The sequence below is a fragment of the Daucus carota genome, chromosome 3 (genome assembly GCF_001625215.2).
Source record: "Daucus carota subsp. sativus chromosome 3, DH1 v3.0, whole genome shotgun sequence".
Classification (NCBI taxonomy): domain Eukaryota; kingdom Viridiplantae; phylum Streptophyta; class Magnoliopsida; order Apiales; family Apiaceae; genus Daucus; species Daucus carota.
The window spans coordinates 50,763,428-50,787,629 of record NC_030383.2 but is presented as its reverse complement, the minus strand read 5'-3'; the positions used below and the strand labels follow the sequence as shown (position 1 = coordinate 50,787,629).

Here is a 24,202-nt window from a genome sequence, read left to right as displayed (position 1 = left end):
ATATTAGTTGAATCATCCTCTTTCTTCTTTCTTTTAGGAGCTGCGGGAGCCGTACACTGATTTCTGAAGTGACCTTTCTTTTGACAATTCCAACAAAATTTTTTTTCACGATCTTTGGATTGTCATCTCTTCTGTGACACCCCTGATTTTGCCCCCTTTTCGGTCCTTCGGCCTCTATCCTCAGCACTCAACAAGGAACCTGACGACTCTCCTGAGGTTCTCCTACGAATATCTTCTCCAAGAATCGAATCTCGAACTCCATCAAAAAAAATCTTACCACTATCTGATGAATTACAAATTGCAATGACAAATCCTGACCAATTATAGGTAACGAGGATACCAAAAATAGGGCTTGTACTTCATCGTCGAATTTAATATCTACCGATGTGAGTCTTGATAGCATAGAATTAAATTCGTTGACATTATCAGCAACACAATCATCTTCATCCAATCTCGTGGCAAATAATAAGTGAATCAAATATACCTTATTTGAAGCAGACGGCTTCTCGTACATGTTTGATAAAGCCTTGATCAATCCATAAGTTGTCGTTTCCTTGACGATATTGTAAGCAACATTCTTCGCCAAAGTCAATCTGACAACACCCATAGCCTGTCTGTCCAATAATTTCCATTTGTTCTCATCCATTGAAGCTGGCTTGTTCTTTTCCAACGGTTGATATAACCTTTTCTGATATAAATAATCTTCTATCTGCATCTTCCAGAACCCGAAATCTCTTCCGTCAAATTTGTCGATCTTTACTTTCCCTTCTTCGGCCATCGCTCCCACTCGCCTGAAAACCTCGCTCTGATACCAGTTGTTGAGTATACAACAACGAAAGCAAAACCCAAAAGCGAATAAACAAGAACAAGAAAATAAACGACAATCACACAAGACAAAGATTTACGTGGTTCAGAAAATCCTACTCCACAAGCCATACTAATTTTATTGATCTCTAACAATTTTGTTGTGTTGTGATTTTACAATTACATGAGAGTATTTATAAGAGAAGAAACTGGCCTAACCAAAATAGCAGTCTAACTTTGAAATACCTAACTCTAATTGGAGTCCAATATTTCTAACCAAATCATAATCCTATTTTGAATCTGACTCCACAAACCCAACACCTGACACCAATGACAAAAGGCGTTGACTGCTATAATCACTTTCGAAAGGAAGAAATTCTGGGAGCTATATTCCATAGAGGTTTCCATATGAATATTCTAACTCTAGGATAAGGATGGGCTCGGGGGCACTTCGGGACCGGGAAGTGCTATCCCCGCCTCTGATTCCCGAACTCGCCCTGAACGGGGTTTCTTTTCCCCCCATCCCCGCCCCAAACGGGGAACAGGGATTCCCTCGGGGAATTTTAGTTTTTAATAAAATAATTATGATTTTATATTATACAATATACTTTTAATAAAAAAACTACTAACTCAATAAATACTTTTAAAATAATATTATTTCATATTTTTAACATTAAATTATATTAAAATTGATTTATAATATAAATAAACGATAATTTTAAAATTTTAAAATATATCATATTAGAATATAATAACAATCGATTAATAAAATAAAAATTATTTTTTATTTTAATAATATTATAAAGGTATCTATTTTTAACAATTTATTCAGTATTATAGATTTTAATATATTATTATTTACATATATATACAATTGAGGTTGGGATCGGGTGGAGACACGAATCCCCGATCCCGTCCCGATCCGAATTTTTTATAAAATTTTCGATCGGGTCGAGAGGGGCGGGACGAATGCCCATCCCTATTTTAGGAGTACACTTTAAAGTCCAAATAAATTTTCATATGAAGTCTTGCTCCCCATAATTCAAGTCATTATCAACTTATGATTTATAATTTAATATGATTTAATGTAATAAGTTGAAATTTAAAAATATATATTTGAGTAATTTTGACTTATTAAAATATAATAATATAAATAAAAGTGATTTATGGATAAGTTATAACTCATGTGTAACTTTTATAAAGAAGTTTTTTTAAAAAAAATAAGTCATTGAAAAAATATCTCCAACTAACTTCTTGTTTTAAATAATTTTAATCAATTTTTTAATTTAATATATAAGCATATATAAAATCATAAATAGTTTTAAAATCCGGAGCTATAACGCAGACAAAAAGGCTAATAGTTGGGTGGAGAAGAGAACTGAGTTGACGTTGTGAGCACGAGGGGCAGACAAGCAAGGGCCACGAGTTAAAGTTGCCGCATTAGCTTTTGTGGAGATTTAAGTGGAGGCTCCTACTCTCGTCCATCCATTTATTTGGTGGTGTTTAAGTCGAGATGACAACTACTTTTTTTATTTTTAAAAAATTACATACTTATATATTTTATCTTGAAAAATAACAATCTATCACATATGTGATATATTCGAAAATATGCAGAAATTTACGTATCAAGAAGAACTTATTTTCTGATAATAAATTAGAATTTTTTATCTTCAAACTTAACGCCCTGCTCACGAGTTATAATTAGGGAAGAAAGCAAGTGAAAGATAGTAAAATTATATGACTTTCACTCCTGTTTATACTCTCGATTTTTTTAAAAGGAGGAAAGCAAACGAAAGTAGATGTAAATATAACATATTTTCATTTCAAAAGTGGGATGAAAGTGAAATCATTTCACTTGCATTAACTTGCTTTATTTTAAGAAAAAAATCATGAGCAAGGTCTAACTCTCCTGGCCCATACTGGTGAGTGCTGAGCACTTGTCGTCACTGGGCCTTTCCAATAACCTCATTGTTCATTTTCTATGACATTTTACTATCGATCTGGGTCAAACATATTTCACGCAACTTCTATTTTATTATGTAAAACTTTTTAGAATATAATATGATGGGAAGACGTCTTTACGATAATAATAACAGTAATTTTTTTAAAATTGCAGCTAACAATTTAACAATAATAATAAAAGCAACTCTATATTTTCAAAAAAAAAATAAAATAAAAATAAAAGCAACTCTAACTATAAAAAATCATCAGTTAAAAAATAAGTTGGTATACCAAAAATAAGAAATATATCCAATATCTTGAAAATATCATACTACAACAATTCTCATCCTTTATCTGTAATTTTAGTCAACAGTCAACCTCGTATCAGGGGTCTATAAGAAGAAATTCATAAGAAAATTAAACATCATTTATTATCATATTAAATTGATATATTCTATTTTAACAATCTAATATTAATAACATAATATTTTTAAATTATAACTAATCAATATAACCAATATCTTCGAAGCACAATTTCTTACCTATCAAATAAATTTATATAATATCTTATCGTATGGTCAATCACATTAAAAATCTCTGATCATTTTACTTGCGTTGCAGCTAAAAGTTTGTTTGATGCAATATCCTCCCCCTAATGAAATTTTAACATCTTAACACTATAACAGTACAAGACATGATTAGGCATTATAGATGTGAAAGTATCATCACTCTTCTAATGCTACAATCGTATCTCCATTATCATCTTTTCATCAAATCAAGTCCCCTCGTGGCCCATGCAGACCGCACTAATCTATCTACCCAATGCCATGTTTTTTACATTTTGTTCAGCATGTTTTAAATTTTGTTATAAAATGCCAACTCCAGGCATCTTCTTCTCAAGAAGAGGTAACTAGCTCTCAAGATTATGGATAAAAGCAAATCATTTCCAGACTATTCGGGTTCATACGTCGAAGCTCGATTCGGGTTTGAGGATCGTAGCAAATCCTTTAGCTTCAACGGGCACGGGCCGGGAGATAATCCAGAGGGCAAGAGGAGGAAGAGAGTAGCAAACTATAATATGTATACTGTGGAAGGTAGGCTCAAGTCTTCTTTCAGAAACAGCTTCAAGTGGATCAAGAACAAGTTTAGTCCCGACGGCTACTATGATTGATCACAATTATAAATCTATTGTGCAGATCGTCAGTCCTAGTTCAAGGGGAGTTGTCCTAAGAAGATAACTACTCAAGCTTTGTCTGTAAATATGCATGTAATCTCAGTGTTACTTCGGTTTTAAGTTGTTCATTCCTGTCTGGTTTTTCTTTGTTGACATGGACCTATGATGGAGGGGAAATCTCTTAGAAATATTATCTTTGTAGCTGGGAATTTGATATTATATATATTGTAATATCCAATTCAGTCTATGATTTGAATTGAATCAGATAATGTGGTGATTGGTAGGTTATTAGTTCTTTCAAGTCCCTTGTACTAGTTTTAACCACATACCATGCTTTCAGTACATTTACTCAGCCATGTAAAACCACCAACAGAGAAACAAAACAAAGGGCAGTTGATGGTAGAAGAAACATTTTTCCGTCATGCTTGTATAATTTTACAAAAAATTCTCCCCTAATCTCACCTATTTATAACTTAACCACAACACATGTGCATTACAAACAAGTATAATATTAAAAGAAACAAACAACAAGACTTCAGGTTTAGAATTTCACCCCAAGATCATATGAAGGAGCCTTTTAGATCCTCAACTTTGATGATCTTGTGCAAACTCGAACCTTCTGGAAGGCCCAGTGGTGGATCTTTGCACGAACAATTGTCAACATTGAACAACTCCCACTCTTTGATGTGGCATCTGTCCAATGCAGAAACTAATCTTCCCCGCTCCCTCTCATCTGGGTATTCACCGTTTGGACTAACAAGAACTGCTCCGGTGTAAGATTGTCCAGCAACTCGAGCAGCTCCACTATAGTGAAACAAACCCCAGCTAAAATCAGCAGCAACATCCACAATAGTCCAGAACTCATTTGAAACCACCCCATTATCCAATACAGTAAAATTAAATGTCCCAGGAACTTTGCTTCTTTTAACTCGATATTTTCGCCGCCTCCAAACTAACCCCCCCTCCAAGGTTTTCACCTGAAAAACTGGCTCATACCAGAATGACCCCCTTGCCTTGCCTCTGTAGAAGAGCTGGTACTGACAAGGAAACTGATCGTAGGCAGGGTTCTGTCCTGCTACAACACGCCAACTCCAGTCCAAATTCCCTAAACAACCCACAAAAAGATCCTCAGCAATTTCATGACTCAGGTCTTTCCCTCGGAAGCTATTCATCGGTGAGACATAAGGTTTTTCAGGGATCTTTGCCTCCAACTCAAGGCAATTGTTCTTCTGTAATACGCAAAGAGAAAATTCTTCTAGTGCTGGACTCTCATATGAAGCAATACATTGATAGTTACATACCTGATCTACTGGACTGCATTGATTCAGGCATTGAAGAGCCTTCCTACAATTAGGATCTAAGAGACAGTTAAAGACCTGAGGCCCACAATTCTTTACCATGCAACTAAGCGTAGAGAAACCTTGTGCTCTGAGGTTTTTCAATATTGAAACTGGTCGTATATAAGCATTAATTATTACTAGCAAAGAGAATCTTATATCATCCGAGTTATGCCGGTCCCAAGCATCGTAAATTGTTTTAACAACTTCTTCTGATTCATTTGCTTTCTTAGGCTGAGAAATTTCTGATAGTTTGCTGAAAATGTCCACCCTGGTTTTTCTCTGGACAAGTGACCCTCCTAGCTTGTTACTTAGTCCTGGAGAGGACTCAAAGCATACTATGTTTGGGATGTTTTGGCTGTTCTGTTGAATCCATTTTACTGATTCTTCATTATGTACAGAAATAAGCACCAACATATTTGCATAATGTAGATCCTTGGTAAGATTCTTAACTGTCTCGTCAGAAGATTGCTGAATGTTATCAGTAAATACCACCATTTCAAATCCATCATCAACCCATTTTAGTCTCTTGGCCTGTAGAAAAATCAGAGATGAAACATAAATTCAGAACTTCTAGATAAGATATACCGTCTCTGCAGATTAGCAAAATTGTTATGATTATAAATATAAAAAGTGAATATATATAACAGCATCCCCTTTGGCTCTTCCACTACATTTAGAAACTAACGCTGGATATTTAAAATTGTAAATGAATAATTAACAACATCCCCTTTGGCTCTTCCACTATATTCAGATAATAGAGGTGAATACTTCAGTATTTAATCTTAACATTTTTTCGACCTGCAGCAAGCCATCAGCATATTTAACCAAGCAATCTATAAGTACCACCTTTCATGTCACAATTATAAAAAGAAATTGTAAACAACTCACTTTCAAGCAGTACTTTGACGCCATATTTGTTTACCCGGACTCTGATCAAGTTACACAAGAATTTTTATATATTGCTTACATCTTAGAATGTTTGATCCAATAATCTAGACGTGAAGTGGACTGCCTCAGAATGCAACCACAGCCTCAAGAGACTTCCCAAATTCTCAAAAGGCTCATGGACTACTCCTCGACACAAGCTAAAGTGAACGTCAAATCTAGTGTTTCAAAACTCACGGTCTCACATGAGCACTCGCGTCTAGCAAGTACAAATGAGATTTATTGCGTCAAGTCCATAGAGCAAGCAAAGAAAATCGGCACAAAGATCCTAATGTTCCACTAGGCTTGTACAGTTATTCCCTCTTAACCAAAAATGGGCGTAACTGTTGCCGGAAACAGTCGCAGTAGGTTTTACTGCAAAATTTGGGGCACTAATTACACAAACTACTCATCAATTCACACTATTTTCAAGAAAACCTCAAGCAATATTTAACCACAATACCCACAGCTTGTCCCTAATCTGACAATCTAACAGTCAATAGTTACAAAACAAAATTATGTAATTAGATCCCCACAAACTGGGCATGTGTGTATCTTGAGAGAAGTATCAATATTTGCACAGTAGATCAGACTTGTGAGCAATTAACCATAGGTCTGTCCTGAAGCTCAAACCAAAATTATAAACTTCACTTCTCCACTTAAATATAAACCTTGGTTTGATTTCACAAAACCTTGATCACTTCCCTTAAATGTTGTTGTAATTTCCGGACACCCCAACCAGTACCACTCCAGACCACCTCAGCCCAACACATGACGCACTTCAGTTTCAATTTCAGCTTCCTTATTTCTTCTTGTTACTATATATTTCACTTTCAGTTTAGCTAAGTGAGCATCCCAAAACAAGCACACATAAACATAAGGGGCATTCGGTTCATGGTTAATGAGTCCGGTTAACGAGAACTGGAACCTCATGCCTACGTATTGTAGCCATGTTTGGATTAATAATTTTGTTGTGTGGAACGAGAACTTAGGTTCCCTCTTGGTGGATAAATCATTCGTTTCACAATACTTGAGATACCCATTCCCATTAACACCTCATTTTCATTTCCGATTTTAATTCCCGCCCACCATCCAAATGCCCCCGTATTTCATAGTTACGATGATGAGTTAAAATTATAACTACAAAAGGCAAAAAAAAAAACAAAAAAAAAAACATAGTGTGTGTAAATTCGAAAAGAACTTACAGTGTGAAGCATGACTTCGTGCCAAGAAGCAGAGTTAAGAGGGCTCAAGCTGCCTTGTCCAACAATACCCACTATTTTCACCGTCTCATTTATATCTTTACCCTCCGTTTCATTTATGCTTGTTGTTGATACGCACACGCTGCTTTTCCGACTGGATTTTGACCGGATAGCGGCAATATTATTATGGCTGTTCCGGTGGATTCGAACAAACGGGTGGGTCGGGTAGAAACCGGGTGTACCCGATTCCAGAACAATCCAGGGGGGTGCACTGATGGAGGAGGTCATGTTCGTATTTGGACACACCAATCCCAAACAATGGGTTTCTATTTAAATTATAAATCCTACTACATATTTGGGTATGAATTGTCCAGTTTGTCCCTCACCTTTTGTTGTATCTACTGTATTTTGCCACTCCATACACTTGCTTTATACGGCATAACAACGTGGCATCTCTTTCAGCCACACAACACAGCTGATGTACACAGCTCATACACAAATCTTCTCATGTACACAACTCATACACAATTAGGGTTCAAAATTAAAATCAAAGCCGAGTAACCTCTCCCGCGTGAGCTCTGGAGATTTCCGCCGTGTCGCCCTTTTCGGCAGCTGTTCTTCATCTTCTTCTCCGAGGCTTGCTTTCATTATGGAAGAGGTATCTCTCATCCCATCTCACTGTATCCCCTCTATGTGTACTGTTTCTTCATACATAGCCCCCCTCCTAATTCTACTTCATCTCCCAGAATTTGAATTTCAAATTTGTTGTAAAAACAACATATGTTTCCCCCCTGCGAATTAGCTGTTAATTGCACCTACCACATTTGATTTCACATCTCATTACAGCTTCTTCCTCCGTATGCTTTCTTTGAAATTATAAGATGTAAGATAGTTTCTTTTTGATTATCTTTTATGTAATCCGGTCATATCTTTGATCAGAAGTTGTTGTGGATATGATTGTTTTCTGATTCTATAGACATAATTACTTTGTATAGTCATGTTTTATTGGTTTGCTTTGCAACTGTTTGATAGAAGTCCTAACTTAATTTTTAAGTTTTTTTTTTTTTTACAGTTTTGCTGTTTTGCGAGTTCAGATTACATCATATATATGCAAGAGGCTTGAAAAGGTAATTTTTGCACTCAAATTTTTGTTTCTATATTGATTTAATTCATTCCACTCTCCATGAGTTTAATACACGATTTTTATGTATTATATATGATTTTTCATTTGTTTTTTTAAACATGTCTGCTTATTGGTTTGACTTGCATTATTTAGGATTTTACAATAAATTTATCAAATTTATGTGATGATTTGACACATGTCTTCCTTCTTTTTTTGCAGGTTGGAGACATCTTTGAAGAAATTATTTTAAAAGAGAAAAGTTTTAAACGGTACTAATCATGATTATGTTTTGTTTTTAAGTTTTTGCTTGAATAAACTTTGGGAAAGATAATTTTTTGGTAGAATATAGTTACTTTTTACATGTTTTATCATATCACAAATGTGTTTCTATTTATGGTTCTGATTTTCTGATTGTGTATCGTTCACTGATTTTATGTAGTTTGAATGATTTTATATAGTTTGAAAGCAATTGTAATTTTAATTGAATGGATAGTGACTTTTTTAAGTTGCGGAAACTGCTTTTAGTTAAACAGCATAACTCACTTTTGCTACTGTTAATTAAATTAAATATGTGTTTTCTCTTTGTTTGTTACTGTCGTTCTGGTTTTATTTGTAATCATTTGCTGACCAAATTTGCTTTTATTTGTAGGATGTAAGCTTGCAGACTTATTTCATTTCTGTTTGACAAGTTATAAATGGTGATGTAGATATAAACATTAAATAGAAATCCATGGTTTAACTAAGCTGGCCGAGATGACTGATAGTTATAGCAGGTGTATTTAGAACTTGCCCAGATTATAAGGTCATAATGTTATTTGAACTATTTCAAGTCTATGTTAAGCGCTATTTTTCTTTGTGTTGTGTTGTTAGATAACAATGTAGAAGATATTAGGAGCTATTTGAGATCAACTGTATGTGTTACTTGATCATTCTTTTTCTATTAAACAGAGCCTATTTTTTGACAGCTCAATGTAAGATATGAAAGTATTAAGTGGAAATTCTGAAATGATATGCAGAATCTAAAAGCATTTTACAATTGAATAGTCTGAAATGAAATCTCTGATTGAGACGCAAACAAGTGTTAAACTACCAGAAAATTCTAAAATGATATGCAGAATCCAGAAGCATTCTGCAATTGAATAGCCTGAAATGAAATCTCTGTTTGAGACGCAAACAAGTGTTGAACTACGAGGTTAGTATATGGTTTTTGCACTTGGTGGCTTTGTGTTGTCACGAGGTAAAGACTACAATGTCACCTTTTGTAAATTGTCAAAGGTTCTTCCTAACTACTCTGTTTTATGTATTATTTTCTTAATATTAATTCCTTGCTTTGTCATATGATTATGCTTTATTTAAAAAAAAAAAAAAATCAGTTGAACAAGTTCTTGGAGATATGATTGAGGTAAAAGATGCTTATTTTTTTTACATGTTTTATTAGTCGCAAACACATTTCTATTTAGAGTTGTGAAAGCCAGGATCATTGGTGTAGGATTACAACATAAATGTAGTGAGAGTCCTCTAACCAATTATAGCTGCTACATGAAATCATATTTGGTGCTCGAATTATAGGTGTTTGTAGTACATAATTTCTTTTGAAGCTAATTTTTTCATATAAATTAAAAGGTGAAGAAAGAAGTGACACCTTTTTTTTGTAAAAAAAGGTAGAAATCATTTGACTGAAGCATTTAAGCAATTAAAAAGCCTTCTATTTCTTTGTTTTGTATAGTACGGTCCTTCTATTATAGAATGCTGATGTATTTAAGTAATGAATTAAAAGGCATGATCAATTTATCCTTGATATCATATAGAACAATTTTAGAAAAGATCTACACTACATGGACTTGGACGACATTAATAGTTTAATCTATGCAGTCCAACTATTTGACAATATTTACCTCTATGCAGATCACATGTGATCTTGGCCTCTATAGCCATAATCCTCCAATTATACATAGAGATCTCAAGTGTGATAATATTTTTGTAAATGGTAATCAAGAGGAATTCAAGTGATCTTGGCCTTGCTGCAATACTATGCACATCATATGCTGCTCTACATTGGTAAGTTCCTGCACTTTGTAATTTAAGGTTCAAATAAATCATGTAAAGTGGATTTGTGCAAGTGAAAATAGTTTAATATATAGCATTTGGTGGAGGTTGGTGTTCTATTATTTGAGGAGCTTCACTAGGAATGTGCATGCACTATTCTAATCTCTCCACAGAAATAATGAAATTTGATGGCTTCACCTTTTGCAAATTGTCTTACTTTTAGTTGGACTAACCATGATGTTTCTTTCAGCTATTGGGAAGCCTCGAGCTATTATACCAGCAGAAAGCTACAAACGCAGAACTCAATTTCAGAGGAGATGGATCAGTTCGGTTTGCCTTTCAGTCCTATTCTCAACGAATTAATTTTTCCCAGACAAGAGCAAGGTATGACTACTCAGTTTTCTTAACAGAAATTTGACTTCTCCTTCTTAATAAATTAATAAAATTTCTGAGCAGTTGCACAACTTGCTATCAGATGCCTGCAGACACTGTTTGTGGATATTGGGGAATGAGAAAGCACTGTCACTAGCTTCTTGGAGGGTGTATTCTTTCAGCTTCTTCTGCCAAAGTTCTCACTAAACATATTAATTGCAACTTGCAAAAGGGTATTAGTTATTACATAATTGCTATGTAATAATTCTGATTTTTATTAAAATGTATAGTTTTATTTAGATAAACAATATGTATATGTTTTCTTTTTTGACAGAGGTTGGATGCCTCAATTTAGTTGGAGCACCATATATTTTTATGTTGGTATAGTCCTCACAAGTCTTACATTGTACTTTATTAATTGTTCTCATCTAATATTAGTCTAATCATCTGCAATTTACATGTGCAGAAAGAATCTGGCTCTTTATCAATTCTAAATTCTTCCCGAAAGCACCCGAAGTGTATCGTAGATACAGAGTTTTGGTATGTAGACCAAGATAGCATGTCAGGAAATTTAACACGTTCAGCCTCATCCAGGAGGATCATTCCTTTGCCTCAGCACACAGAACAGAAGTTGTGGCTGCCGCCTGCCAGTTCTTTGTGTGCCTTCCAACGACATTTCTGATGAGTGAATAAAGCATTTACGACACCAAAGGAATTGCACTAATCAGATCTTTAAAGCAGCGATGGCAATTACCAGTAGCATTCTTGCTGAGATGGAAATCCCAGACACATATATGGCAGCTCTTCCTGAGGTTATCGAACAACCCTTTCAAACAACTCAAGTTTGATTTATTGTCCTAAGCATCAATCAGATTTTATGATATTAGACTATTTTTCCAGTAAATTTTAAGGCATCTGTTGCAATTAGTAACACACAATGACATAAGTATGCCTGGAAATAATTACTGGAAGTACCAAAACTGTGTAGTGTTAATTTCAATTTCTATAATGATGGATATGAAATTTTTTTAATATATCTGCCTTTGGAATGCAGCTACTATTTTTATTACAAGTATTTTATTTGTGGTAAATTAAGTGTAGAATCTTGCATTAGTTATGGAAAATTACATGCTCTTCTTTTTGCTAGCTTAATTGCTCTGTTTATGAACGAAATGATTTTTTTTGTCTAATCTTTGATTTATTATTAACAGAGCTGTGGAAGGGATAAAAGATCGAAAGCGGTGATAAGGAAGAAGAGAAACCGAAGGATGTGGTACATGTTAGAGAGAGAAGGGGCCAAGCAACTGATAGTCACAATTTAGAAGAAAGGTAACAAGATTCCAAAACATTTCACTTTTCCCCCTTGGTTTTGGTCTCTAAGGTATGTCATAAAATAGTGGACTTTGTTCACAGATTTCGTTATAAAATTTCTGACACTTGCATATCTTATTCTCACATCCATCCTGTTTCAGCCAATTAAGCCAACCTTTGACATTGTTTCCTATGATGTAAATGTTAGTATTATGAAATATGTTAGTTTGTATATAATCATTAAATGAAAATGAAAATGGATATGAAGATCTTAACTAGAGCGGGCATATTATTTCAAGCTTTTGACTTTAATATTAAAAGAATTGCATTGCAGTCAGTGAGGATTAGATTCCTTCTGAATTAAATAATTTTATCCTATAAAAGCTCTTCATGATTACACCGGTTCCTGATCTTTCAGTGTTATACTGTTCTCCATCCCTTAATAGAATATCTAATTAGTTAGTCATGAAGTTCCTGGACAAAAGATGACTCGGCATTGGTTAACATAGTTCAAGATTAACAAACTAACTAATCGCAGCCAGCATTTGATTTTCTGAACTTCTGTCTGTAGATCCTTGGTCCTGGTAGTGATTGGCAACCAATATCCTTGACAAATATTATAATTTCTGATGCTGTAAAGAAAGCTTACTGAAAAGCCACTCTCCATGTCCATCCAGACAAGTTGCAGCAGCGAGGGACAAGCATCCGGGAAAAGTACATTTGCGAGAAGGTTTTCGATCTCCTCAAAGTTTTATATAGTTTCCTTCAGTAGAAACCACGTACATAATATTTGATTCGTTTTCGGCAATTCTTTAGGTAATTGCCTATAGAAGTTGATTTTGGTCTGGATGCAACTTGCAAGAGCTGCTGCTATAATTTTTATTAGTTGTAATTTATTTTGAGACTACTGTTGCTAAGTATTGTACTATTGTTGCCGAGCTTTTTCGAGTATTGTATTACTGCCTATAGGAGTTGAAGTCAGTTAACATCATAAAGTAACAGATATTGATGGCTACTTTCAAATTTTGAAAACTGATATTTTATTTTATAATAATAAAAACAACTAATATTTGGATCTTGCCATCCTATTTTTAAAAGACAATTTAAATTTTTATACTATATTTCGTACAATTTTATTTATAAATTATATTTATAGTTATATATTTGGGACACAAAACGAAACGAAAAAAATTGATATGGGTTTTATTTTTTATACATGAAACACGAAAGTACACGATAGATTTCGTGTCGAATATGAGTTTTCATTTTGCGTACACGAAATACACGAAAGTAAATGAAAGATTTTTATTATATAGAAGTTATAATATATAATATATATAATTGTGTAAAATTATACAAAGAGATTTATATTAAAACTATTTTTAATTAAAATTATATAATATATTTATATAAAATCTACACGAAAAGTATACGAAAAAAACACAAAACATTTTCGGATCGTATACGGGTTTCAAATTAGGTACACGAAACCAATAACGGGCATATACGAGTTTCACCTTCAAGTACACAAAACACAAAAATACACGAAACGAAAGTATACGAAACGAAACGATTGTCACCTCTAATCGTACCAAATATTGGACTAATGAGATTAGCTCTATTATCATATGTTTTTCAGTTTATAATTTATTTTAGATGAGAACAAGAAATAAAAAAAAATTAAAATAATTTCCATCCAAAATCAAAAAACCTCAACTCTAATCAAATACAAATTTAATCAAACATATTTTTTTCAAAAACATTATTTTTCAACGCCCATGCGGAGCGGGCAAACATACTAGTTGTGAATATATTCGCATGGTAATACTTGTAATAAAATAATATCTAAATATGATTTTTTTTAGTTGTCGGTAAAGTTCGCATTTGATTATTAATAATATTTTATTTTTTGTAAAATTATTAAAACTAGCATAAAAGCCGTGCGAGGCACGGGCCTCTAGTTTGTGTTGTGTTTTAAATAATATTCATGTGTCATCATATTATTTCGAAATAATTATTATGTTTTATTCTTTGACAAAATATATAAATATGAAATGTAATATTTGCAACCTAATAGAATCAATAGTAATAATAAGTACTATATTTTTTAAAAAACTTATGGATCAAAAACTACATTTGGGCTGATTTTTCTATATTCAAATTTGTTAGGATATAGAGACCACTATCATATTATCTACATGTTCAAAATTATATTCGAAATTAATATTGAAAATTTTAGATTTTAATTCTATTATACCTCATTAAATGTATCTATAATCTATTGTTGGAAATTATCAAATAATTTCATCTAATATAATCATGATTTTGATGAAAATTTATTCTTCATATGTGAATTATGATATCCTAAATCATGATTAGATGAAGATGTGTGGTCTACATTGTTTTACATTTATTTCTTCTTTTTTGAACGTACGTTTGTGTAATAATTAAATGATACATGATGGGCATATCATCAACACATTTTTTTTAGCATATGTCACACACACTTTGTATAAACAGAAATTGAAATATATGTTGTATGTAAAAAGACTCATACTTTATTTTATTATAAAAGCATCAATTGAACTACTAACCTTATAATTGCAACCAAAAAAATTCCGACACGTTTGATGTAGTTTACCCTTTTAATTTTCATATCAATTATATAGTACTTCAATGTCTTAGATTTTTGTTGTTAATTTAAAATATTAGATAATTATTACTTTGATACAGTATGTTATAATATTGTCTCGTTATAAAATTTTAATTTATTTGTTTGTTGATTAAGACTTTTAATGATTTGTCATGTAATTGTTATATACCATATCTCAAAATGATTTTCTGGAATTTCAAATAGCAAAAAGAGAGTAGATATGAGCTAGGCCACATGAAGTTCATAAAAACATGAAATATTTAGTTTAATTAGTCATGTAGTTACTTTTTTAGATTTGTGCAAACTCACAGTTTTAAATATTTTGATAGTCGTATTTCTTAGGAGTGAGCAATGTAGCATATCATGTTAAATTGTCAAAGATCAAATCCGGTCTTCGATATTCAGAATTATGGAAAAACTATTCTTGTTCTAGTCCCGTTTAACCAGACATTAGTTTTCACCGTATCGCGTCGGATTATCCGGTTCAGAATTAATTATATTTTATAGTTTAATTTGTAAATGAGTAATTAATTTAATTGTAGTTTAAATCATTTTATTTAACTGGTATGTTATATATTGATAGATGGAAAAGCTACATATAGTATAGCACCAATGATTTGGGTGATATTCCCGAGAAAATTATAGTTTTAAGATTTCAATATATATAACTTATTTCTCTGTGTTATTTTATTTTAACCAAGTAAAATCTATAACTCAATTCTTTTTAATAGGTCTCGTAAACGCGTTTTATTATTGTTCGGTTGACTTTGATTAACAATATAGATAAATAGAGTAGATAAGTAGAGTGGTGACAGTCTAGAATTTTACGGTTACATGATATATGTCGATATTTTTTTATATATAGTACTATATATGTCCCTAGGTAGTTACTTCGGAGAACGAGAGTTTGACACGTATTTTAAGAATCCTTTAAAGCATAAAGCATAATGTAACTTGTAATGTAACTACGATAACTCAACACAACAAAAAAGACAGGAAACAATACGTAAGTATAATACATGAATCTACAAGTTGAAGATCCGATACGAACAGACAAAGACAATCAAGATATCTTAGACGAACATCCGTCCACTGGAAGAAGTTCATTAATATGTTCAAGCCTCTATGAAGAATAAAGCTCAATCAGTTTCTGCTATCAAAGATTGCCTGACGATCAAGTATCAAAGACCAGAAGATTCCAGTATATCCATTTTGATTATTTATAATCAAATTCATCGAAGCAACATCAAACCTGGAATGATTGATCAAGTATATTATCAAGCAAAGGATTCAAGAATTATTTCAGTTCGAGTCGTTCGTGAACCAGACCAGTGCACAGGACGTCAGATGGTACGAAATTATTCAAAGGATTCGATCGACGAATTATTGATCAAGTCATTCGAGCTGTTGTAGAAGGCGTCGTCAAAAATTAAACGATATTTGTGTGTTATATATATATATATATTATTAATTGGAATTACTTGAAAGAAAATCAATTCAAGTAATTCACAAAACAATTAATAATATATACATATGTATGCACAAGTTAACTCTTTTGAATTTAACTAAGTGATTGTGGAACTTGCGCCTCCACTGTGACACAGTGGCGCAAGTTCACACATGAGGCGCAAGCTTTGACTTAAAGTCAAAGCGCAACCTTCATTCACTTAGATTTTTCTAAGTACTCATTACAGTGCATAGAGGGGCGCAAATTGCTGAGTCAAAGGAAAGATAACAGTGCATTGTGGCGCAAGTTCCTCTTGCCGCAAGTTCACAAGACTTAGAATAATTCTAAGTACATCACACTACTTCCAGTGTACAAAGGAAGCGCAACTTCGTGGTCAAGGCGTAAGTTTGACCTCTCCTGGTCAAGGCGCAAGTTTGACTACTTCAAATAGCGCAACTTCACATATGAAGTAATATATATGTAATATATATCTTCAATTGGCGCAAGTTTGGATGAATTGAAATTGTTCTGGCGCCAATTCAAATTAACTAACCACAGTTAATTTGAATTCGTCCAGGATGAACTCAATTCGTCGAGGACGAACTCGTTAACCATGGTTTGATGTTGAAGCCTATAAATAGAGCTTTGTAGTTTCATTTGAAACTAACTACACACTTTGTAAGGCACACACTATACACATTCTCGAGAGCTAAGTTAGAATATCGATTTAATCGAGAGTTTGTATTTGAGTGGTTGTAGTCTCTGTAGCCGACATACGTGTTGGAATTTGTAGCACCCGAGGATTATTTCTAATATAAGAATATTCCCCGACTTGCTGGAGTTGTTTGATTACGATTGATTTAAAAGGACTTAAATAGAATTATTCCGCAATTGAATTAATCGAAGAAATTGGTATAGACGTATTCAACCCCCCTCCTTCTACGTCTGATTGGACCTAACAAATCCTAAAATATTTAGTTTCATAAATTATTTTATTAAGTTATGAAACTATATTTTAGAAGTAGTAAGGATCTTAAAATACATGCCAAGTGGTTGAAAAAACTATAAGGAAATGAAAATGACCGGACAATAATAATAACATAAATGAGCCTATAAAATCAGGAAGAATTATAAGTAGAATCTAAAAGTTCATTAAATCATCAATATGAAACCAATGACTTCAAAAATTTATCTATAAACATACATCACATCATCAAAGTTAACATAATGTTAATAACCAAATCTGAACCTAGCGTTAGTGATTTACAAAAAATCTGAAAAAATCTGAACATAATATTAGTGAGTAAAAGAAAAAGAATTATACCTTGAATGGTTTCTAAGAACATGATAAGTTGGGTGATGAAAAAATCTATTTTCCCAAAATATGATGAGGCGATTCTTATTGTAAGACCATAAGGATTTCGATACTAGTTAACGATTATCCCACGAGGGAATTCACTCCAAAGAAAGGCTTAAGACAAGGGGACCCCATTTCCCTGGTGTTATTCAATCTAGCAGGAGAAGTTCTCAATCCAATGTTGTCCATAGCAGTAGAAAGAGGATTATTCGAAGGAATCTCGTTGGGTGGCAAATGGAAGCCAGTTACACATCTGCAATTCGCAGATGACACGATCATATTCATGGACGAGTCCGCTGAGTCTGCCAGGGGAGTGAAATAGGTGATGTAGTGTTTTTAGTTACTCTCAGGACTGAAAATTAATTATGACAAAAGTAATGTTTATTCATCACGTAAACTCAGTAAAGAATTGAGCAGCGCAGCTGACATTATCAAGTGCAAAGTGGGTTCCTGGCCTATGAAATACTTGGGCATTCCCATAGGCATTTCAGCAAAAAGGAGGATTTACTGGGAACCATTGATTAGGAAAGTGCAGAGCAGATTTTCAAAGTGGAAAGCGTACACATTGAATCAGGTGGGTAAATTAACCTTAGTAAGGTCAGTGTTGGATAGCATTCCAATTTACTAGATGCAGTTACACGTCCTTCCAGTTACAGTCAGAGATAAGTTAGAGCAAATTAAAAGAAATTTCTTCTGGGGGAATATGGATTCTAATAATGGTCGAAGAAGAAAACTGCACTTGATTGCTTGGTCCAAGATTTGTCAACCAAGATCAGATGGAGGTCTTGGTATAACTCTTATTAGGCAGAATAATCTGGCATTATTAGGAAAATGGCATTCAAGATGGGCCATAGAAAGAAATCGGAGTTGGAATAAGTGGATTTGAGACTAGTACACTTTGTCCAAACATGATGACCTAGGATCACTTCACAGCAGGGCTCAATTGTCCAAAAATTTCCAAGACATCTCAACAATTGCTAAAGACCCAGCTTTTAAAGGGAAATTGGACAAATCTAGTTTTTATTAGCATCTTAGAAATGGCAAATCTATCTTATTTTGGGAAGATATTTGGCTCCTAGATCAGCCTTTAAAAGCAAAATTTTAAAAACTATACCACCTTTCTTCTTTTAAAGATATGTTAGTTGCTGAAATTCTTGGTAAATCCCTTTCTTTTAAGGACACGCAATGCTGGTCCAGGCCTCTTAGATCCTGGGAGCAAGAGGAAGTAAATGTTCTTGAAGGTTTTTTGAATCAGGTCACACTACAAGAAAAACAGGCTCAGACAACACCTTTCAGACAACACAACGGAAAAAAACTGTTGCGAAAAAGGAACACACAACGGTGGCTTTTTTGACCTCGACTAACCATTGTCTAAACCATGACTCATACTACGGTTTTTATAAGCGTTGTTAAAAAATATGTAAAAAAGTTTGTTTGACACAACAGTTTATAAAAACCATTGTTTTTTTGAAACTCACACAACGGTGTATAAAACAGTTGTTAAATATTATACAACGGGTTTCCAGAACTATTGTCATTTGCAAAGTCATACAACAGGGTGAAGTAACCGTTGTTAAGTAATCAACAATGGTTGGAGAAACAGTTGTGTTTGTACATATTACACAATATTCCACTGAACCGTTGTTAAAGAATGCACAACGATTTTATCATACAGTTGTTGTATTAATGTTTAGACAACCGTTCTTGGTAGCACTGTTCTTTAAACCTCACACAACAGTTTGGCTTAATTATATGTATTGTCTTGTTGTGTCATTTTAACTCATACAACACACTAGTGTATAGAAACTGTTGTCTATTAGAGACACTACAAGACAAAAATTACCTTTTTATAATAAGACAAATTTCACTATTGACCACTTTTGTTAAAAAACCATACAAAACAAACATAAAAAAAATTCATTTTTTTTATACATGAATAATATTGTTAGTTTTTAACATCCGTACGGTCAGATTATCGAAAAAAATATTTTTAAATTATTACGGAGCTAATCTTATAGATAACAAAATTTATATCCAGTGCTTCCTAAATTGTATACATAAAACACATATTAATACTCATGTCCGAACTACAAAATTATCTTCTTATTACAAATGACCAATACAAATTTGGATATATGCTTAATATAAATATACTTTTTAGATAAAAAGTATAAAAATATGAATTGGTCAAGGATAAAAGAATTTTTAACTCTAAAAAAAATTATTAGACAACGGTTTTCTTCCCTTAAACCGTTGTCTACACTACTTACATACAACGGGTTTTGCCGGAAACGTTGTTTAAGCCTATTTTAGACAATATATTCTCTCACAAAGATATAATATCCATAACAATTGTGTCATTTTAACTTATACAACACAACACTGTATAAATACCGTTGTCTATTAGAGACACTACAAGACAAAAATCACCTTTTTATAATAAGACAAAATTTACGATTGACTATTTTTGTTAAAAAATCATACAAAATAATCATAAAAAATTTTAATTTTTTTTATACATGACTAATATTGTTAATTCTTAACATCCGTACGGTCAGATCATCAAAAAAAATATTTATAAACTATTACGGAGCTAATCTTGTAGATAACAAAATTTCTATCCACTGCTTCCCAAACTGTAAACATAAAACACATACTATTACTCACGTCCGAACTACAAAATTATCTACTTATTACAAAAGAAAAATAATACAAATTTGGATATACACATAATATAAATATATTTTTTAGATAAAAAGTAAAAAAATAAGTATTATAATATTAAAATAATAATATTTTTTAAGATCAAGTATAAATTTGACAAGAATTTAAGATGATATACAAATTTAATAAATGAGATACATGTTGATATATGGATTATTTTAATATTAAAAACTGAAAACAATACTTTTAAAAGTAAAAAATTTAAAAATTTTAATATAGGATTTTTCAAAATAATTAAAATAAAAATAATAAAAATTCTCTTTTTTTTAAATATGAGCATTAATATATAAGTTTTGGATATAAAAATATTAAGATGTAATATACGAACTTATTATACATATACAGTAAAAATAAGAAATTATTTTATTCGAAAATGGATACTTTGTCTATATATTACACAAATAATAAAATAGGAATATATATATACAAGTACAGCAGGGGGATTGTTTTAGCTGGAGCGGCAAATTTTGGGCAAAATTTCAGATAATTTCAAAAAATTTCAAGTCTCGCTTTCACTTTCTCTCTATCCTTTCTCTTTCTCTCCACTCTCTCGTTCCTCTCATTCAGACTAATATCTCTCCATACTCTCTCTCTCTCACTCACTTTAACTATGGAGCCATTACATCAAATCTCTAGTATGTAAATTAGGGCTCCATGGATTTACCTCTTATATTAGGGTTCAATCGATTTGAATTGGAAACTGGGTCCAGACTTGAGTTCTTCAAAAGAGGGTTTTAGTTTAATTGATTTTGTTTATGTTTATGTTCTTTAATCTCTCTCTCTCTCCCTCTCTCTTCATTTCAGGTGTTCTTGAAATTGGGGCTCAATCAATTTAAGGTATGTTGTATTTAAAAATTAAGGGCTGATTTTGTGTATGGATTTATATTTGTGTTGTGTATATTGTAGGGTTCGGATTCATTTGATTTTATATTTTCAATTTAATTTTTAGTTTTTAATTAGTTTTTGTTTGATATTTCTTGCTCTGTTTCACTACTCTTTTCTTGGTAAATGTAAATTTTGGTTTCAGTATTAGTAATATTGTGTTTGTCGTCTTCGGTGAGGAAATGTGTATGTACTAAATAAGTATGAAGATGTGGTGTACTAAATTTTTTTGCAGGATTGGCATGTGTTAAGTGTTCTTGCTGTATACATGTCATGTTATGTTGATTTTTCTAGTTATTGTACATATCTTGCTTTGGGTATGTTTTTATTGTGTAATTTGGGTTGCTTGGTTTACTTTCATTTTTTATTTTGTTTTGTAATATCGTTAATTTAGTTTATTTTCTTATGTTTCTTTGTTCCTCTGTTCTCAATTATTTCTTGTGCAATTTAGTTTAGTTTCATCTTATCTAGCTGCCGAACACTGTAATTTTGATTAATTCATTATTGTCACTTGTTTGTGAATGTTTCAGAACCTCCATACGTATATTGTCACTTGTTTGTGAATGTTTCAGAATTCTGGAAATTTTCTTGTGCTTGTTTTGCAGAGAAATAGCATGAAGCAGCAGCAAACTTCATGAGTAGAAAGCACCTATTGGTCAGGCTGAAAGAGCATATGTCAGATTCTTGAGTATACTTTTTTTCTCCTTTGCACCAGATCTTTCCTCTAGATGTGGAAATTGACGAAATAAATGACCAGTGGACACTGCGAGCGGGGTAGGCAAGTTTCACTCTTAATTTGTAGTTAGTAAGAAAGGTGTTCTTTCCCTGCAGCTATAATATAGTGATAATTAGTCAAAGAAAAAACATGTTCGTTGCAACAATTTTGCAAGTACATTACATGTCCATAAGTGTTAGCATATGCGAGTAGTTTGAACCTTACAATGTCTCAACCAAGATCATTTTGTGGAGTAACTAACATTCTTGTGTATTATTTTATGGAGTAACTAACTTTACAGTGCATTGCTATAGGCCCACTGGGTGGTTTCAGATCATATGTTTAAGATTTTTATGCTGTTGTTGTGCTTGGGCAGTGAGGTTTCTCAATATGTTTAACTTTTGGAATTTCTCATTAGAACATCTCTATTGTAACAGGTTAATATTTCTTGCAATGAGATAGTGACTTAATTACTAATTGAGTTAGTAAGATAACTTTTTCTTTGGTTTATTGTCTTATGTCATTGCGAGTAGCTCTTTTTTGTTAACATAGTAACAAGTAGATCCTTGCCAGCCATGTGTAGTATTATGGAACTTTTGGAATTTCTCATTAGAACATCTCTATCTAAATAAAACTTTTTCCTTGGTTTATTGTCTTATGTCATTGCGAGTAGCTCTTTCTTGTTGACATAGTAACAAGTAGATCCTTGCCAGCCATGTGTAGTATTATGGAACATTTGATTTTTTGTTTGTTGATGCAGATAAGGACAACTATGTCAACTATCACAAGAGATTAATTGATGTAGTAAATATCGGACGGTTATGAGGACGACAACACCATGGGTAGTGCCCAGCAAGTTGATACTTCAATGAGAAATTACGTAAGTTACTAGAGACATTGTGATTGGGCTTAACAGAGCCTTGGTGGATGATTCCAGTATTGAGATATGCATGTGTGTACAGGGTATATGTAGCCATTTGAAATGTTACTAATTTAGTTTGTACAAGATTATTTTAATTTTTTGTTAGGCAAAGATTTGACATTTAGTTACTTGTATAAATTGTATAAGACAATAGTTTGATTCCTAAAGTTTTTACGATCTCAGCAATTGTACAAATAAAGTTCACACAATAATTTTTTTGACAAAAACCATTGTGATTAGGCTAATCAAAAATTGAAGATCACCTATAGTCCCTTGAGTAGTAAGATGTTTTACAATTGTCCATTGTACTAAACCATTGTCTTTTCAGAAACTGGACAATTTTTATGATACCATAAACTCTTGACTAAATTGAAGCAAGACAACACGTTCTCTTAAAGACACTGTTGTGGTAAAGAAGATTAACAACAGGTTTTCATCAAATAAACACTTGATCAATTACTTGTTTTACAACAATCACTAATCGTAAACCATTGTGCCATCCAGCATTCTCACAACATTTTTTGTAGAGTTTTCTCTTGTCTTATCCAGAGACAGACAACAGAGCGCGTATCGTTGTCTCATCCTAGGATCAGACGGCATCTCAATACTCAACGGTATTTGAGGGTTTCAGACAACGGGCAAAAACAATTGTCTGATTCGTTTTTTCTTGTAGTGTCAAACTAACAGAAGGGGAAGACATTTTATGATGTTCAGTCACAGGTAAAGTTTACTCAGTTAAGCATGCAACTCAGTTCTTTCAGGAGCAAGGTCCAAAAATTCAATGGCATCACATTTGGAATCTGAAAGTTCCCTTTAAGGTCAAAATATTCTTGTGGAAGGTTCACCTAAATATTCTCCCAACCAAAGCTCTTCTAGTATATGTGGTCAAATGGAGGAATCAGCTCATCATCTCTTTTTTGAATTTGCCAAGTCTCAAGAATTATGGGTCAATATATGGGAATGGTGGTGCCTACCACCTTGGTATCCTCAGGAACATTCTATCTTGACCTTATGGCAGCAATCAAAGAAATTTCCAGAAAAAAAATATCAGATCTTCATGGAAAGTAGTCATAGGCGCAGCTTTGTAGAGAATTTGGTTGGTAAGGAATCAAAGCACTTTCAATTCTATAAAATCCTCAGAAGTACCTTGGGTGAATTTAGTAAAGATGCTGAGCAAAGAATGGTGTCTAGCATTTGGCCTAATGCACAAAAACTCCTCATAGTAGTGGCAACAAAACCCAGTAGGCTCAATCACTAGTTCGATT

General features: G+C 32.9%; 1 protein-coding gene and 2 long non-coding RNA genes across 20 annotated transcripts; 2 read left to right on the top strand and 1 right to left on the bottom strand.

The window, feature by feature from the left end:
- Positions 1-4,312: 4,312 nt before the first annotated feature.
- LOC108214357 (violaxanthin de-epoxidase, chloroplastic) lies at positions 4,313-7,709 on the bottom strand. Its single transcript, XM_017386313.2, has 2 exons — positions 7,389-7,709; positions 4,313-5,790 (listed from the first exon to the last, which is right to left on the bottom strand). Exons 1-2 carry the CDS (start codon positions 7,671-7,673, stop codon positions 4,480-4,482), a joined length of 1,596 nt encoding a protein of 531 aa, XP_017241802.1. The 5' UTR covers positions 7,674-7,709; the 3' UTR covers positions 4,313-4,479.
- Positions 7,710-7,722: 13 nt separating this feature from the next.
- On the top strand, positions 7,723-13,177 carry LOC108214358 (uncharacterized). 17 transcript variants are annotated; one of them, XR_010289984.1, is made up of 11 exons: positions 7,723-8,043; positions 8,458-8,512; positions 8,728-8,777; positions 9,158-9,419; positions 9,525-10,566; positions 10,805-10,938; positions 11,030-11,159; positions 11,261-11,307; positions 11,393-11,738; positions 12,138-12,255; positions 12,809-13,177. It is a non-coding gene; the product is annotated as an uncharacterized LOC108214358 (long non-coding RNA). The 17 variants fall into 17 exon arrangements; XR_010289986.1 differs by having other exon boundaries at positions 7,831-8,043; positions 9,379-9,419; XR_010289982.1 differs by having other exon boundaries at positions 7,842-8,043; positions 9,158-9,700; positions 10,414-10,566.
- A 7,690-nt stretch (positions 13,178-20,867) lies between these two features.
- On the top strand, positions 20,868-23,119 carry LOC108211791 (uncharacterized). Of its 2 annotated transcripts, none has more exons than XR_001805114.2 (3): positions 20,868-21,255; positions 21,906-22,074; positions 22,776-23,119. It is a non-coding gene; the product is annotated as an uncharacterized LOC108211791 (long non-coding RNA). The 2 variants fall into 2 exon arrangements; XR_010289978.1 differs by having other exon boundaries at positions 20,980-21,255; positions 21,906-22,078.
- The last annotated feature ends 1,083 nt before the right edge of the window (positions 23,120-24,202 follow it).